Here is a 20,035-nt window from a genome sequence, read left to right as displayed (position 1 = left end):
CCATTGCAGCTCGGCCTTTGGCGTCGCACGAATGCGCCCGCAGGAAAGCTCCAGATCTTTAACACTATGGCTTCAGTTTTTATCGGCCTGCGCCCTCGCTCTGCTCTCTTGCAGCTCGGCCTCGCACAGAAGCGCGCCGCAATCGGCGCTCCAGGCGTACGGCCGTCAGCCAAGCTTACACTTGGCGTTCGATCCTTAGCTGTAGCTTTTCCTGCAGCTCATCCTCTGGCCTCGCATTGGGAGGCGTCGAAATCAAGTCTTCGGTGTTACACGGAGCTCGGCGTTGGGTCTCACTTTTTGACATAAATCGGTTTTGTTGAATCGATATTGGTTAATGACGGAGCTCGATTTTCTTGGACTGTCGACAAGACGTTTCCCTTATACAGTAAATCCGCAATTTTTTACTTAGCACAAAAGATAAGGGCCTCGCTAAGATCTTCCGGCCAGAGCGTCGCCAAGATTAAGACCGCCTCTGATGCCGCGCGATACCGCTTATCCACAGTTTATACGATATCAATTTTTTTGCGTACCATTATTCAATAAATTATCCTCGAAAATAAAGAATGCATTTATTTCATAACTTTCTTACAGCAAAGACATGTTTTTTCGGTACAATTTTGGTTTGAATTCTTTTTTCATTAATCGAAGGTGATTCAAGGCCACGCCGCCGATTCGCCGCCGCCGCCGACCAATTTTGACCGGCGCGCCGCCGCCGGCTAAATGCCAATCGGCGCTCATATCTAACCTACGTACTGCACCGCCGCGCCGCGCGGCGCGTCCTCGACGTCACCGGTCCCCCTCATACTCGTACATGCCTAAACAACGTAATCCCACAAGATTCATTTTAAATAAAATTTCACATTACTCAATCAAAATTTGGGGTTATACAGTCACCTAAGTTATACAGTTACTTATGAGTAATAAAGTGATCATACTAATATCTACGACATTAAAAAAGTAATTGCTTTTACTTACGAGGGACATGCTAAAAAAGTTAGATACTTTATGCTTAACTTAAATAATTATGTAGTAGGCATGCTTTCATCAGGAAATGCATTTATTCTTAAGTAAGATCCTGAAAAAAAACGACAGTCGACGGTGTGGTTCTTCGGAGATGAACCGAATCCAACAAAATGTCGCCGAGCGCGGAGCACACAGAAACAAGCTGCCTCATTTTTCTGCAAAAGGGGACATATTGCTACTGTTGTGCTAGAGGATCAACGAACAGTTAACTCGGAATTATATGTCACCGTTTGTACCCCGAGTATTGTCAGCTTGGTGTAATAAGCGGCCGAAATCGGGAATCCGGCATCTGCTCCGGCACCACGAGAACATCGCTCCGCAAGTACACACAGTTCTGCCAGAAGTCCAAAAACATCTCTATCCTGCCGCATCCGCCATATTCCTCTACCTAGCACCTTTTGATTTTTACTCGTTTCCAAAATAAAAATCTAAAAAAAACAAATTTTAAGAGGAAAGCGGTATGAATCCAAAATAATTGCCGCTGCTTATAACTATGAGATTTCGGAGGTGTCTAAAAGAGTGGGCATCGATAATTTTCAAGTGGTTTTGACGCCTTGGAAAAATGTATACGTTATCATGGTGAATACTTAAAGAAAATCGCTACCATTAGACATATGTGTATTATATTTTTTGAGTAAGTATCCAAATTATTTTGGCATGACCCTCGGAGATATGTACCTCTCGCCACGGACAGATATTTGAACGTCTCTAGGTATATAGACTCAAACAAAGGTTAATTCTTGACTGTTTCTGTCTTAGTAACGGTCGCGTTATAAATGTGGATGCAACTTCAAAAGCGTATGATAATATTAAGTTGTATGTGTTCCTTTTCATTAATAAAAGCGTAGGTATTGTACAGCCTAGGTAACTTGCTAGGACTTATTTGCAACAGTGACAATGCCGTTTGCATTCAGGTCACACGGAAACTTTTAACACACTTTCTGTGATAAAAATGGTCGGTCGACGTCAACTGTCTATGCTAATGAAGGATTTTGAGTGTCACGGGCGGCAGCGGGCGGCGCGGCGCGGCGGCGCGGGCGCGGTGCCGCCGCATTCCGCATGGTTTTGCGCAACAAGCAAAGAGAAGGCGCTTGCGGCCGGAGGTGGGGCGCAGGCGCACTTTCTCGTTCAGTACACGTTTACTTTCGTTGGTGCTACAGAGACCCGTTATCAGAGTTGGCAGGTGCAGCTGGAGGTAATCTTGTATGCCACTATCTTCTCCAACGTAAATCAATGATGGATAGAATGAATATTAAGTAAATGAAACAATACGCATGTATTGTTATTATAAATAGCTGAATAAAATTATGTATTAAAATAAAAAGCAAGCGAGAACACACAGAGTTCTAAGAATAAATAAATGTTACTACTGTTTCCTGCGGAACATCGAAGAATATTGAATAATCAGCACATGACCGTAATTGGACCGTAATTAGTAAATAGGATAAAATATTCATAAAATTTTGTGTATTACACCAACACAACACAATATCGTAGGTCATATCCAGAGGTAACTCGTTTGTCTTTACAATATTCTAACCCCTAAAAGTCAAACACGAAGGTGACTCTCAGAATTATTCGCCTTCACGTCGTCAGCCAGTTTGTATAAAGAGAAGCCAAAAACATAATCGTACCTTTTCATAGTGAATCCTTCTCAGTCGGACCCGAGAAAAAACGATTCAACTGTAATTCAGAGGCAATTTCGGCACCAGAAAAAATTGGCCAAGTGCATGTCGGGCCATGCTCAGTGTAGGGTTCCGTAGTTACCATTCAGTCAGAATAGGCTAAACGGGGGCTATTAATAAGTATCAATGGTATCATGTAATTCATGTTCATTACAAGCAAAAGGGAGTAGGTACTTTCGCAGCGCTTTGTACGAATTTTTACTAAGAAGAGAAGACATTTTGTAATAACTCAAAAAAGTGATCATGTTCTTCTTTCTTTCGGAGCGATTATATCCCAAAATATTCACTTTTTCAAATTGAAAGACCTATTCAACGATACCCCACACTGTAGGGTTAAAACGAAAAAAAAATTACACCCCCACTTTATGTGTAAACATTTTTTTTCTAGATATTATTGTGCGACTTTGTCGGATTAGTGATTTACACATCCATGCTAAATTGCAGCTTTTTAGCACTAACGATCACAAAGCCAAGCCTCGGACAGACAGACGGACATTGCGAAACTATAAGGGTTCCTAGTTGACTACGGAACCCTAAAAATAATCATCGCTAGTTATACTAAATATCCGACACTTAAATAATCTAGTCATTTGTTTGCACATTTAAAACAATAATGTACATATTACAAATTAATAATTTGAAATTGTCATTGAATAGTGTATTTTGATTTATAAGGAACGTACTGAAAATACTTGTTTTTTACTTATTTGAAACAATAAATAAACTTATTTGTAGTCATCTAAATATGACCATATATGACGTTTTAAATAGGTACCTCTATTGGTGTCACCAGTTTGAATTGATGTAGTATGTACATAACAACGCACCGCACTCGCGTCACATTGAATCTGACATAGACGTGCCCTGGCAATTCGAGCAAATTACAAGCCGACTTTGGCGATGACCTCATCACCGCGAACGCCCGCTCGTTCGCTGCGGACATGACTTCTTGTATCGACAAAAAATGCGCCCCGACCTACATCAACCGCTCGCTCTGTAAAAAATGCCGGACCTGAAGTTAGGTAAACCACTTATTCCACCATGTTCTTGTACAGTAAATTTGATGTAGATGAATCAGGGCATTTTGTGTTATTACAATATTTATTTATAACATTGTTTCACGTTCATTGCTATGTATTTAAGCTATACATATACATATGTATACTACATACTCAAGAGAAAATAACGGCCACTAAGAATTTTGATCATTACAGTAAAACTAATTTCAAGTTTATTGAAATATGTGAAACAACTTTCATAAAACACTTATAGGTAGTCGGTATGTACATACCTGGTTACCTATAATGCCAGGAGTCAGAGGAGACTGCTATGCACATTCTCTGTTCCTGCGGACCACTAATGTCGAAAAGAGGTACCTACCTAGGGCGGCACATACTGGAACCCTATGAAATACAGAGCATTACGGCCCAAAGAATCTGGAATTTCCTGGATTCAACGGGCATTAGTAGTGAAACTAGTGAACTTTAAAGGGCCGTCACAATAGATCACAGCTTGGTCGAAGCGGCACTCAAATGCCCACAAAACCCCAATAATAAATAATAATAATACCTATAACGTAGAAAGTTTATGAAATTAAATAATTGTAAAACATATAACTTAATTTGAACAATTTTTTAACCTTCATAGTCCATAATACCTAACATATGAAGTATAGTGAACGATTGAATAGATAGAGTAGAAGAAATTTTAGTCAAAAAACTTAAGTATTACTTAATACATTATACAGAATCGTCACTACAATACCTACAATATCTTTCGTAAGTTACGTGAGAGATCTAGTGTTAGATCTGTGCGTACTGAGCGCGGCAACAGGCGGCAAGGTCGTCTTCAATGTTGCGTGTGTAATACGCAGCTATAGTAGCGAGTGTGTGCTCAGCCGGCGCCGCCGGTGACCGTGGCGAGTTATCAAAACGATTTCATGTTTAACACAGCAACACAGCCACACACTTGTTCAACCAAACAACCGCGAATGTGGATGAAATCTTGACGTCAATCACGTGCATGCGCAACTTTCTTACGTATACTAGTCGTATGTCTCATTGTTTGGCGATTCATAACATCTTCCATTAATTAACGCGCAAACTAAGATGCTGATGTTGGTCACGTGAAAACGTAAACGTTAGGTACACACGAACTTTTTTACGGTACCTTCATCGCATGAGTGTTTCTCGCGATAGAAGTTAGAGCAACTGAGACACGAGATGGTTAGCCCCATCATATCATAAATCAAACTAGCCATTATTAAATTGTAAAATGGTACTTATGCGATTAAATTTTAAGATTTACCTCCGACGTTTCGAGGACGTTGTTGTCCCCGTGGTCTCGGAGAAAACCGCCAACGATCGGGGACAACGTCCCGTTTTACAATTTAATAATGTGTAAAAATCGTGAAAGTTTAAATCAGTGTCAAACTAGCCGTATCACAGAAGGTTACGTCACAAAAAAATTCGTCAGAGCTATTTTAGCAACGCTACGTTTATACCTAGTTACCTAAATGCTTGTATAGACAGCAATGTCACCTCCGCGACCGGGGGCGGCGCGGTCGTCGCCCGCGCCGATAACGACCACGACTCACCTACAGCTGGAGCAATGATGAAAAGAACGCTCGAGTCATTCACCTACCTTGAAAACCCTCAAGTTAATAGACTAGCATTCATAATCATCAGCATTCGATAAGTACTTACATTATGACTTATGACGTTTGGCGCTATTCATATACGTCTCTCAAATCTCACCGACTTTATAATCGTTTGTCCCTATCCGTCATTTAAACATTTCTGCTTGTTAGAAAGAGACAAAATTTAACAGAGTTTTGTAAGGGGTTGCTAAGTTTTATGAATAAGGGGGGGGGGGGGTTAAACTGTAATTAATGACATTGGCATATTAAAAGATCGGTAAGTATATAAAAGTATAAGTATGTATTTTACGGATTTGTATAAGCGGGCATTAGAGGTGGAACACGGGGTGGCCGAAAAACGTTAGAGATGGGTGGTATGAGTGGTATGAGTGAAGCACCTTGTGCGTCGTCGGTGCGTCGAGCGCTGAGCCGCGTCACCGACCGACCTATACCGAGCGCGAGTCAATGGCCCTCTAACTTTGACAACCTTATCAACAATAATGTTCGAAACAATGACACGCTGCACGTGACCTCAGTGCATTCTCTTTATTGTTATACTTATTGCATGACTTTCGGCAGATTGCAATATTTACACAGACCTACCATTCGCTAAAGTGTCAATATTTCTGACGTACTAAATACCTACCTACCATTTTTCGAAAAGAGGTAGACATTAAATATTGTATACTGGCTGAACCAAACAAATTATTTTAGATTTACCGGTAGGTCTGTAGTGTCTGTACCAACCGACAAAGCAACCAATTTGATCAAGTTTAGGGCCGGTTGCACCAAATCGCCTCTCACAGTAAAACATTTCAGAATTTTATATTGTATGGGAAGTTTAATCGTTCTCTGCTGGGTGATGTTAATTAGTCCGTCAATTTTGTCTGGTGCAACTTGGCGACGTTCGCGCGCGCCCGAATAACGTTTTAGTTCCCTCATCTTTGCATATCCTTAGCCAATCCTTGCAATTATCTAATATGTAAATATGAATGAGCATAATTTTGACTAAAATGCAATGATTCCAATGCGACGCCATTTTATGAAGCAACGTTTACCGCTACGCAACTACGTCACGCACTGCTATGACTCACATATTACGCATACAAGGTGCATACGTCAATTCGCGATGATGCTGTTAGCAGCAAAGTGGGCTAATATTTGACGTTTAAAGCCTCTGTGACATCGGTTCTTGGTCTCAATCGAATTATAATCGTTTATCAGAATAGCTAGTTAGTGAAAGTTGAACGGTCGATCCTTCGGTAAGTGGTACGGGGTGACCGGCCAGACGCAGACGGGAGCAGAGTACTTACTCGACCTCACACAATTCGCCCAAATATCTGGGCATGCGTCCGACGACGACGCCCGCCGCCGCCGCCGGTTGCGCAACAGCTCCCTGCCGAGACCCGGCGCGGCGCGTCGACGACCCCCGTCGCCTCCACTACCAACTCGACAGATCAACAAAGTCTAGTCTAGTCTACACTTTTTACAATTGTATCATTCATTCATCACTCGCTAGGTATTAATTGTAATACATTCACTAATGACATATAAAGACTATGAACTCTTAGAAGTCGAACACTAGCAAGGGCATATTGATTTTTATACTTGGAAATACTGTAATAGATCTGACCTGTTTCGCAGCAAAGGCACCGTGTAACCGTTGCGGCCGGTTGGAACGTCGTTAATAATTTAGCAGTCTCCAGTTAACCTATATAGCAGTTAATATCATTACAGACTGCTCAGTATATACATATGTATGTGCACACGAATCAATATTCACTATGCACAACGGTACCCTGGTCATGTTATCGTCACGACCCCCCCTCCCCCTTAAGTCCCGGTTACCTACTATAAGTACATAAAGTGCAAGTGCAGAATACGAGGAGCATATGGATTGGTTTCATATTACCACAATTACTAAATCCCTATCATAAATGTATTTAACAATCCCTAAGTTAAATATTTGCACATGCAATGAAAGGGCTCTTAGATTGAGTGTGACTGAAATAGTGTGTCTGTTGCAGATCGCGCAAGCGCCGGCCCAGCAGTTCGTGCGACCTGGGCTACGGCGAGCGCGACGACCAGATGAACGAGTGCAACGCTGCGCTGGTACTTATGTCGCTCAGCTGCTCGCCTAACTCGCCGCGTCCCAGTGAGTTGCTCCTTCATTTAATTATGTATACCTACGTACCATTCAAACACGTCCGTCTACCTGGCGTTAAGCTGCTGCCTGATCGGCTACTCAGGCTTTTAAGGACTCTCTTCATTCCCTTATACGGATCGGTTGGCTATAATTTGTAAAATTTTCCAAGGATCCTTTGTCTCGTGAAATCAGGTGAAAATCCGCCTCCATTATAACGTTGTTTCTACTTATTGTTAGTCGGTTTTTTTTTCAATGCAGTTAGAACGCTTCGCCAAATAGTTATAAATACTATAAGCCATCAACGGTAAACTATTACATGTTACGTTACGTAAGATTCATGTTAAACAGGCATCCAAGTGCTCCGGTAGGAACTGTAGGAAACCTATTTAAGCCGTTTTTATACCAATGCTTTACTTGTTATACATAATACTTTTTACCTGTTGACTCTAAAACAATCATGGAAATACTTTCGTTGGAATATTTTTTTATTTTCAAAACGTCAACGTCAGATACTTATATTATTTATCGAGGCCAAAGGCTTAATATCGTCATGGTGATGATCACCTTGTTAATATGAAAAATATGAAGAAGATTGGGGTAGGTACATACCTATTCAGTACGGTCCCCGGTTAGATTTATATGTTAAATGTAGGATAGAGTTGTTAACGTCTAGACAGCACAGCGGTCTAGACACTGTCTAGACAGGTATTTGATGAAACTTCGCTCTCGTGCTAACAACTCAGACCAAATGCTTTGTATTAAATAGAAAAAGAGCAATGGATTAGTTGGCTACTTTATACATATGGTCTGCATAATATTATGTAGTTCACACCTTTACCTAAACACGGGAAAAGTTCCCATGAGGTTGTCCCATACTTTGAGAGTTGCAACCAGTTGTTAACGACATATCGCCTTTATATTACTACCAATAAGTTAGTGAGCGAATTTCTTATGAAGTTTCATCCCATCAGAATCAGATATTAAGATCAGAGAGAGAGAGAGATTAAGAGAAACAGTCAGCGGTGTGTTATGTTTGAGTAAACTATTGACATAAATAAAGAGAAATAAAATAATGATCTGTAATATTGCGAAATAATTTACAGGCCCTTCATGTATGATAAATTGTTTACTCATGTTTTTAGTTTGTTAAATTACTTGTATTCACATTATTTAACTCAAATCTGTTTACTTTTTTATATCAAACTAATGACAGGCGTGGCTCACTCCGCGATTTCGTCGCTTTGCTACAGGTCGCTAAAAGTACATCCGTTCCACACCAATTTTGGTGGCTAGCCATAAGCCGCGCGTGGCGCTGTCGCCACCTAGCGGCCATATCTGTCCTGATCGTGACAGACGCGTTTTGTTAGAGAGTGAGTCTTCTGTACCTACTACTATTATTTACTCTGTGCTAATGGTTGTTAAATGTGTAGTTTGAAGAGGAACCATTAGTTGAAATACATAACTATGAATTCGGTTGTATGTAGAGAGCGTTACGCAATGGTGAAGCGAGACCTCTTATTCTAATGCGGCAGTGGCAGCGCATGTGTGCCGCGAAAAGAACGGCTCTTTCTAGTGAAAGTTGATGGCCATAGTTCCGTTTAGTAATTACATTCTTTTATAGCACGATGATGGGGGGGCTTGTACATTTTTTTTATATGTTTGTTACCTCAAAACTCCGTCATGTGTGAACCGATTTGGAAATCCTATTTTTGTTTAAAAGTTTTTGTATTTTTATCAACAAATCAAGCATTATCATTCAAAAGTGCCATTTGGTAAAGTCGAACTGCTAATGAAGAACAGAACATGACGTGTATCGTGCATGCAGACATTGCAAACTCAGTCGAGTATGTACTTGAGCATACGAGTATGTATAATGAATTGGTAGTGCATCCATAATTTTCTGTGCTATTTATAAATTCAAATACAGTAGTGTAATTGTAACAGATGTATGTATGTATAATGTATTGTGGTGGTGACAGATGGGTGGGGCGGCCGGTCGTCGGTGTCGCCGGGCGCCAGCAGCAGCTCGGGCTCGTCGTGGCGCTCGGGCACGCCCTCCCCGCCGCCCGCCTCCTCCTCCTTCAGCGACGAGGGCATCGCTATGGACTATGAAGATCTCCATCCCCGCAAGAAACGGGTAAGTTCACATTACGCGCTTAATGTGTGTCCTGACACTTCACATTTCACCACCGATTCGATTCCTGTTGCAGAAATTGGGTTATAAATTTCAAAGAATTGATCAACTTTAACTTTAACTTCGACAGCTATTTAGTGCGTGTTTATCGCGCGGCTTCCTTTTCAATTCTACCAGTACTGCTTTGCTTATTTTGGCGAATCGATGTCTTTCATAATGATTTTCATGGTATGCTAAGATTAACTTAAACCTTTTGAATAAAATAGGTATCTGGGTATACTATATAATAACAACAAGCAATTATCCAAAAAACTGAAATGTAAAAAGTGAAAACAAGTACATAGTTACCTTTTAATTTTAACCACAAAAGCTTTCCTTAATCGTTGTCACTCCCGCCGTGGGACAGAGGTTTTTGGCACCCCTCACTTTCACTGTATACCCTAGGCCTACGGGTATACAGTGAATGAAATCAGTATAAATTAGTTACGTACACATTTATTGTTCGTGTTTAATCAATTACGGTCATACCTTAATTATCCATATGCTTTTGACAACTGACTACCTACGGATGGATTACACTTGCATCAATTTGGTAACTTAGATACTGCTGAGTTTTGGTCTAACCTCAATAGCTATCAAAATATTTAGATCTTGGTCATCTAGATCAGCGGTCGGCAACCTTTTAGCAGCCAAGGGCCACATAGTAGTTAACGAAGTTGACGCGGGCCGCACTTTGTTAATATTTATGACTTTATCAGACATTGTCGTTTGTCAATATTACATACAAAATAGCCAGAGAGGCTCGCGGGCCGCATGCGGCCGCGGGCCGCGGGTTGCCGACCGCTGATCTAGATCTATCTATTAATTTGTAATTTCATTGTTATTTTGTGTTGTAAAACGTTACAAAGATGATAGTCACGTTGTAAGTATAAATAATATTGCTCAGCGAAGTGTACTTTTTAACTCCATATTGCAAAGCGACCTGTCTAACTGCTACGCGAATATATTTTGTTTTATGTATCTACTTAAATACCTGTAAAGAGGATAGTATCTTCACCTGTTTGCAAATGGGACTATGGCACAAACAGTCCAAACTATATAGTATTCAAATGTATTTAAAGGTAAGTCGACATATTATTTTTATTGTGTTTACAGCGCTGTAGCGCGATTTCTTAAAATCCAATTAATATCTGCTTATTGTAATTATGAACCACTTCCAAACCGCGTATGTCTGATTATTCGCTATACATATACTCCTGAACTACTGGACAGGAAAATATTTATTACCGAGTTTATATAAACTGTAAACTAAGTACAGTGTGTATCGCGAAAAGCAAGGTACTGGTCAATAACTAGGTAGTATTAAGTAAAACTGTTCACAGTCATCCTCCCGGACCCAAAGTAGGGTTGACGAAATATAATTGGCACTGATTCGCCATGCAGGTTGTTCGAGAGTAGGTACGGTGCAAATTATATAACTTGGATTATAATTCAGTTTCGGTATGTAGGTGTAGGTAGCCATGCGCCGTGGCTGCATGGAAGACATGCCCTGTGTAAGTGGTAACTCGACATGACACAAACGCCTTCATCTCTTTACAACGCTGTAGGTACGCTGCGTACAGCGTCACATTGTACATGATTTACGATTATAAATCACTTATCTACTATATAACTAGAGCATTTAAAATGAAATGCGCTTTTTTTGCACTCTCAAACTATATATAGTCGTACAATTGAACTTCGACGGTTCGTGAGCAACTTCCGCCGTAGTTGCTCGCGAATGCCTTAGTAGAAGGTATCATAGTTTCGTACTAAGTGTTATATTTGATACATATAAATGCTGTAAAATGCAGAGTGTTTAGGAGGGGATCTATGTTTACAATACACGTGCCGCGGAGTGCACAGTGCTGCATGTCTACTTCTCTACCGCGCAATGTCAAGGCTGAAGCCGCAGCGCAGTTATGCAATTGTGCTGCAAAACAATCGTTGAAGTATTTTATGGTCTTACAATAAATCGTCAGTCTCACGTAATCATTTAATCAATATTGAACCCACTCATTTATTACGTAAGACTGTTCCTTTTTTACCCCCTTTGGCCCGTCCTGACGCCTGCTGTTAAAATTCTTACATTAATCGCTACTGTTTTTAGCATTTCTTTAATAGTATTTATTGAACTGCTACCATACTGCTACCGATAATGCCGCCTGTTGAAATCCTTTGTCGATGTTCTATAGAATCTATAGTATATGTAAATTCAGAATAAAAACGTCATTAGATTATCTGAGTAATAGGTAGAGTCTGATCGAGAAGAGAAGAGTCGTGGAATATATTATGGGGCCCAATACATTCCACGACTCTTCTCTTTCCGATCAGACTCTAGTTTTTTTAGGGTTCTGTACCTCGAGAGGAAAAAACGGAACCCTTATAGCATCACTCGTGCGTGTCTGTCCCCCCAAACAAAATAGTTATTATAACCTATATATGACAGGAAAACCTATTAGAAATGTGCAGTCAAGCGTGAGTCGGACTTAATGTATGGGAACCCTTGGAACGCGCACTTGGTCGGTTTTTTATATCGGTCACTACATTTTCGTACTTTGCACACATTATTTTCCGAGTGTAACGCCACGAGTGTTAATTTTAGCATGAGTGCAATTTTACGTAATAGTAAGATTACAGTACAGTCAGCAGTTATTTATATTTGTTAACCGGGCGAGTATGGTCGAGGGCAGGCCCACGCGCGCGGAGCGGGCCAAGAGCGGCGGTGGGCAGGCCGGAACGTAATAGGCTTCGCACTTACAGCAGCGCATCAAATTACGCAACGAATAGGTATCGTTTATCTTTTGTCGTAGCAAATGTCACGTTTTCAGGCTAAATGCCGGCTGTCGATAAACAATATCATTACATCTTTTCGACAATATCGCTTTATGAATAATATATTTGACAATACATATATTATTCATAATCTGTATAAGTTACTTATCTTTATATTAAGAAAGGTAGGCACACCATTTTTGATCTAAACCTGTTTTCTGCTTAAGTAATAAATAGGTAGGTAACGATATGAATGAATCAATAATTAGTTCTCGGGAATAAACTAAACAACATCAACAGTGAGAAGTACCCACTTCGCGGAAAATCTAAATTGCGAAAACATTGATCTATTACGTAATAGTTATTTACCAACTATTAAATTATGATTTTTTAATGACCGATAATTGTGTTCCGGATTCCGTCATTGAATAAAACGGGCTTTGTCTTTGTGCTGTTGCTAATGGAATGTATCGTAAATATTGTAACGAGTAGCGCCCACGCAGAACACCGCTGGCTATTATTGGTGCAGCAACACGAGTAGTACAATGGCATAACCCAGACGCACTGTCGCCGCGCCTGTGCAAAAATGTATCATTGTCTCAAGTTTTATATGCTCGATGATGATTTACCGAATTAATAAACACCATGAGACAATCGTACATTTCCAATAAGCGTTACATTAATCTTAACTTACATGGTAGGAGACAAATAATTAATTAACGCCTCATCATTTTGCGAGGTAGCTGTGGCTACAGGGTAAGCCCGAATCTGGATTTTAAAGATAAGAACTTGTTAACGTTTTATTTGAAGCAGTCCGGTCAGCAAAACCGGCCAACGACACTGGCCGTCCCGGATTACAGTGTGCGAGGTCACCGACCCGCCACATGTGATCCGCGCGGAACCTGTTCCAGCACCACATGCATGCCACCGTGCACCGGCACCGGCGCTCTCGCCTCTAGCCTACCCCTGCCCGGTGCCCGCTGCCCGATGCTCGGTGCCCGCTCATCTGCCACCATCCTAACCCCTAACAAGTAACGACCGACGCTATTATACTACTTCACGTAACACTACGGATACATATATACTTAAAAGTGCATAAGTCACGTTCTCATTGTAGCAATATCTCACTTTATCAGTCACGTCATGAACGCAGACTTTGCTTAGTTAGACATCTATAACTAACTCCCAAGGTCTCGGTGACTTCTACGGGCAGTGCATTTACTTACATTAAAACTTACATACTAATTCCTTAGACGCATGACGCAAGACGCATAACATACAGACACCAATCTTTTAGTTTTTATTCGATTACTAGAATGAATGCAGTGTTGACTACCAGTACTACCAGTTACAAGAGTTGATAAATGGGCAGTCGATTGGCGATTACTGGTTTTTAAATTCATTAGCTTTATGTAAAACTAATCGCATACTTATTAATAATAATAAGAATTCTTCGTATGAGACCCTTTGTTCGACGGAAAAGTGCACAGTAAGGTCGCGCAGTTAGTCCAGCGGCGTCGAACGGCGCGCGCCAAGCCCGAGCAGCGAGCGAGCGGACGAGCGGCCCGCCTCCCCGCGGCTCTGTCATTACGTTGCTGTTCCTTTCCGACAACTAAATACCACTCATTGTATCGGCCACTACTATTTACTTCTACGACGATAATTCAAAACTAAGCCCATTATTTCTTTTAATTATAAAGTCGACTAAATATGTTCCACTTATTGTACTTTTAAACAAAACAAATAGGTACTTAGGCTTAAATTCATACAAATTGATAAAAGTTATCGGTCTTCGTCATAGTGTGTTACGCACGGACAATTGCGGTTATCAGAGCAAAGAAGCCGGGACACCGCAGCCGGCACCGCCCACCGGCGCTGACGTCGTCGGTTCTATCGTAACGATATATATTGTATTGTAGGTACATATATTGTTAGGTTACATCACGCGCACTTGCCTCGCCAACTCGCCCGCGCCCGCGCCGGCCCTTGCGTAAGCGCTCCAACTGATCTAGCATCCAATTAGCCCTTCTACGTCTATCGCGACTCGTCTATAATGCTTTTGTCAACAAAAGAATTTAACTCAAAATATATACATAATTATTTGTACAACAAGAGAGCAAAGTTTGACATTTCTTCGAGTGCTTATCTGGAGTCCCGTGCAAGCGAAAGACTCGCTACGCTCGTTAATCTAATTTAGAATCTTGAGCGTAGTAAGGGACTCACGCGCACGAGATGTAAATAACATGTACAATAATCTATGTAAAATAGAGTGCTGTAAATTTTACGTTTCTGCTCTAGAGCACTGTACTTTCTAAGTACGTTTCACGATAAGCAATTTAAATTTTTGTCTTGTGATTTGTTGTACAATGTCGATTCTGATAAATTGATAATTAACTCCCCATACCATAAATAATTATATTTCTACATACCTAAATTGTTAATTAAAATACCCTCAAGAAGTACTACTGAAATTTATAATTAGCCGTGTTTTTAAATGCACATGTATCTTACTTTCCTCGTATTCGAAATGCAAAGTAGAGTGTTTAACTCGGGTGAAAGGCACGTCCCATTTCAGTCTCGGACTATTCTCAAAAGAAATGGGTGCCTTTCATCCCTTGGTTATAACAATCTACTATTTCATTATTTGCATTTTGAGTACACTTTCAAGAATTGACTTGAACAAATATGCGTCGTAAGATTCGTAAGTAATAATACTAATAATAGTTTGTAATAAGAGAATGACATATAGTTTACTACATTTCTAAAACATCGACACCTATTCTAAACTCTCATATCATAAGTTTTCTTATCGAATTAAAAAAAAGTAAAATAGGTACGTAGTTAGTTGCACGAGTTGCATATTATGCGCGACTGCACGTGTAACCTCGGTACGAGTAATGTAATAAATCGCCATAGTAATAAAGTAGGTACATGCGCTCGCTCGCTACAGCTGCGGGCGTGAAACCCGTGCACATACTGCATCACACTTGTAGGTACTTTGATAGCTCTCTATAAGCAATTCAATTATTATTGACCAGCGACCCGCCCCGGCTTCGCACGGGTTAACAAATTATACATAAACCTTCCTCTTGAATCACTCTATTCATTAAAAAAAACCGCATCAAAATCCGTTGCGTAGTTTTGAAGATCTAAGCATACAGACAGACAGCGGGAAGCGACTTTGTTTTATACTATGTAGTGATTGTAAATATAGTTTTCTATTAATATACTTATTTATTATTTTATAAAAGGAGAATAATACTTAATAGCTAATATTTCTATACTTCTTTTTTTTCGGTTAACCAGGTTCCACAACTAAATGTGTACTCAAAAGGGTGCTTCGTCTCATTAAATAATAAGTACATTTTGTATCTACTCTCAAAAAGAAAACATTAGGTACCTAATAGAATAAATAGCATGATGACATCACACAGAAATAATATATAATCTTAAATTCAAGCCTAGTTTGCTTAACACTAGCTACTCGTACTTGTGTCAACCGGCTTAATCGGTCATTGTTTTCTCATGTTAACAATACCATTGTCACTAAATACTTGTATAAACATGTATCTGTTTCAACGTAGTTATGCCAAACACTCATATTTTATCGCATAAAGACTGAATAGACTGATCTTCGATCAATATATTTGCCTACATGTTAAATACCCTGTAGGTACAAGTACATGCAATATTCGTAGTTTGTAGACTTGGTAGGTTACGTAACGCCTGCCGACATTCCCGGCTGCATTTCTGTGGCCCTAAAAAAGGCTACAAGTCTCGCGTAGGGCTGGCGTACAAGCGTAAGTTCCACGTAATACTTATGCCCTTTTACACCTAAGCTGCGCGAGACTTGTACCCTTTTTCACTAGGGCCACAGATTTCAAATCGGTGGAAAACGCGTGAGCTGCTGTAAATAATAATAAATGAAACACTTTTGTAAAAATTCTGATACGATACGAAATAAAGTAGATAACGCACGCTCACGTTTTGAAATAGTCACATTTGTAATATACCTACCGATATCCATGTAGCAATAAAAGTATAGCATGACGTCTTAGCGTTTTATCAGCGAGCAAGGTCCTATGTTGAAAACGTTGGAATAACACAACGCGTCACAGCACGAGCTCCGTGGCAGCAGCTCACTGCGTGCCGTTTTGTTTAGTTGAAGGTCGCTCTTACGTTATCTCGTATTGCTGATAAAATACGCCAATTGTTATTTACCGAAGCGTCGAGGTACTTCCGCGTTCGCGTCCTAAACCTAGTGGCCTTCGTCGCTAATTGTCGGCTTAATCAGACCTGTTGTTTAAGGCCGAAAACGCTTATTTTGACTGTTTGTGACTTTGTCCCGTTTTTTGTCACTCTAACAAACTGTGATATTGATGGTCCTATTTGAAATTAAAAACCAATTGCTAAAAAAAGAGCGTTTCAAATAGGTTTGTAGTAATAATAACAGAATGCCATCTGTCTATTTTTATGTTTTCCCTGTGTTAACGTGACTCTCCTTTTAGGTTATGTACTTATGTATATATAACTTAGCGTATTAAATACCGAGTTGCAGCCACTAATAATCACTTCCGATTAACAAGTTCTAAGTGTTCAAACCAGTCGCACTTTACCCCTTCACAGCGACAGGTACTGAAATGTGTGGATTATTCCTAAATTCGATTCGACACAGTTATACACAATCGGCTCGATGACGGAGCCAGGCTAGGCCACTGCGTTCATGATATAATATTATACCTACGTACATTGTACAATAGCATGTTGTTCCATAAGACAACTAATTGCTACTCATACACCCGGTATTTCATATTTTATGGGTTGTTTTGTTTCGATTAATATTGATGTAATTTAGTTTTATTATATCTCATTTAATGCGTATTAAGTAAATAAATACCTACCTATTTTTATTAACGCGCAATTATTTAATGATTATAATGTCTTGCCTTTGATATTTTTTTTCGTTTACACTTTTGATATCATGATATCATTCATAGGATTCGAGATTATTTAATTGCAACAAAAATTTCACAAGCACATCCAAAGGTAAACAATATTATTAGAAAAGTAAAAAAAAAACTAAAGTAATTATGTACTCCTTCTAATTGTTTTTCAGTGTCCGCTTTATAATCAATCTTGTAATATTAGAATATTACGGTTATGGGGACAAAATGGTAGGAAGTTTAAAAACTAGAATTTAGGACAATAAATTTATTGCTTCTTATCAGTTTCAGTAATCATAGAAGTTTGGTCAGTATTGAATGCGATAAGCACATTCAAAAAAATATTACCGGTGACAAGTTTGTCAACTGCGCGAGCTGTTTGATGGTCGTTAGAACCGCGCACAAATAATAGCACGGCCTTCGCATCGCGTTCTATATTAAAACGCGGAAGACATTGCGGTATAGTAGAGGCGCGCTGATCGCTCCCCGCTCGGTAAACAGTTAGTAGGTAGTGTAAATGGCACCCGCAAAACAAGTCGCGCGCGTCACGCTCGCCTCGCATGAATGTTTGCCTCTAGCCTAGCGGCGCATGCACACTTTACGGTACGTACCTACAATCCGTAAACAGCGGCTAGCATAGCTTTTAGATAGGTACAAATTTAAGAAACCTGCACTTGTGAATAGTATCACAATTAATCTGTAATTAAATTTCTAACAAAAACTTATTATACCTACAGTAAAAAGTTGCCATTTGAATCACGATGATATTCATAAGAAATATGTACTTATTACCAGCACTTACCAGTAGAAACTTTACATGCACGCCCACTATGCGACGAAACTCCTACAAGTGATGCCAGTAAGGAGAAAGAAACTACAAAGGCGTTTTGTAACTCACTATTCCCGCTTTATGATATAGGTATAACTTTACTCTAATTAATTGAAATCGAATTTAAAAGACTGGTTAGATCATTTTCCCAAAATCATAATTTACCTGTAGCATAATTTATATTCGCATTTTTTCCTATTCTTAATTTACACCAGACGCATTAATTCCTAACATGATTTTTCCATTCGCATATTTTCCCATTAGACAATTTAGCCACTCACAAATATTTCTTACGGCGTTTATTCTATAATCAAAAAATCGATTACCCCACCCCACTTTCTTTTCAAAAAACATTTAGTTCACAACTTAGCTAGACGGAGCCCCGCTTTCTGGGCGGTTTGCCCTTCGGGCATCTGAAGCTACCTAACGGACCTAACCTACCTAACCTATTAATTTAGTGTGACGTCCATGAAAACATTACACTTTGGGGAAAAAAGTGTAGGTAGGTTAGGTTCGTTAGGTAGCTTCAGATGCCCGAAGGGCAAACCGCCCAGAAATAGGAGCCCCGCGAAGCGGCGCTCCGTCTAGCTAAGTTGTAAACTAAATGTTTTTTTGAAAAGAAACAATGCGGTGGGGCCATGGTAATATTATCGCCTAAGAAATAAAAAGAATGTGAATAAAACGACTTGGAAAGTATTAATTATGAGAAAAATTTAAACTAGGAATTAATCCCTTACGCCGCGTGATGCCGTGGTGGAAAATTGATTTCCTTGTAGTCCAAACGATCGGACCACAGGGAGATTTTTTTCCTGTTAAAGCGATTGATCGGACTATTTTTATAGAAACTGTTTTGTTAAGTCCAGCTAAAAATACATGAAGGCTATCTCATCTTAGCTTAGACCGGTACTAGAAACTGGCATGAGATAATCTTTTCTAGGTATATTGTCTCCGATACGACGTTAGTTAAAAATGACTATATCTGACGTCAAAGCCATTTATTAATCTCGTAGAAATGGAGGAAATTATGGATCACGAGAAAATATATTACGTGCGTCGTAAAGGCAAGAGTCGTCGTCATAAGTAAATAACACTTTCGACATATGAACAGAACACAAAATTCACCACGAAAGGATCGGTCGAACCACCAGGAAGAATAAAATTTGTGTAATCGTATTAAGAGGATTTTACAAAGTCTCGTGGCTCGATCGATCGAACTAGATGAACTTTTAAAATCCCGTTAGTCCGATAGTAGGACTACAAGACTTCAATAAGTACTTATCGTCCGATCAATCGAACCAACAGGAAAAAAAAATATTCGTAGTCCGATTGATCGGACAAGCCGATCGGACCACGCGGCGTAAGGGCGTCTGGTGTAAATTATAAGAATAGGAAAAAATGCGAATGGAAAAATCATGTTAGGAATTAATGCGTCTGGTGTAAATTAAGAATAGGAAAAAATGCGAATAGAAATTATGCTACAGGTAAATTATGATTTTGGGAAAATGATCTAACCAGTCATTTAAAAAATTGTACCTATCTGTAAAGGGGCCCACTGATTACCAGTCTGCCGGACGATATCGGCCTGTCAGTTGTTCGGAACTGTCAACTTTTTGTTCTAACTGACAGGCCGATATCGTCCGGCGGACTGTTAATCAGTGGGTCCCTTAATAGCGTAGTTTCAAAGAAAGCAATTGCATAAATTCCAAATTAAATATTTCAAATAAATTTCTTGTCACGGCCAAGTATGTACTTATATGTGCATATATTTAATATTTATGTAGAGCAACTGCCTACGTGACTGTACTAAAACATTCTCGTTTGGG

At 39.8% G+C, this 20,035-nt stretch overlaps 1 protein-coding gene across 1 annotated transcript in view; it reads left to right on the top strand.

Moving 5' to 3' along the window:
* Positions 1-20,035, top strand: part of LOC134661427 (zinc finger protein 704) — a 58,584-nt gene that overhangs the window by 24,615 nt on the left and 13,934 nt on the right. Inside the window, exons 3-4 of the mRNA XM_063517515.1 lie at positions 7,374-7,501; positions 9,472-9,629. Coding sequence (XP_063373585.1) covers positions 7,374-7,501; positions 9,472-9,629 — 286 coding nt within the window. The remainder of the gene's footprint in view (positions 1-7,373; positions 7,502-9,471; positions 9,630-20,035) is intronic.

The sequence above is a fragment of the Cydia amplana genome, chromosome Z (genome assembly GCF_948474715.1).
Source record: "Cydia amplana chromosome Z, ilCydAmpl1.1, whole genome shotgun sequence".
In the NCBI taxonomy this organism is placed as follows: domain Eukaryota; kingdom Metazoa; phylum Arthropoda; class Insecta; order Lepidoptera; family Tortricidae; genus Cydia; species Cydia amplana.
The sequence above is the reverse complement of the archived record's forward strand: the minus strand, read 5'-3'. Positions and strand labels throughout refer to the sequence as shown.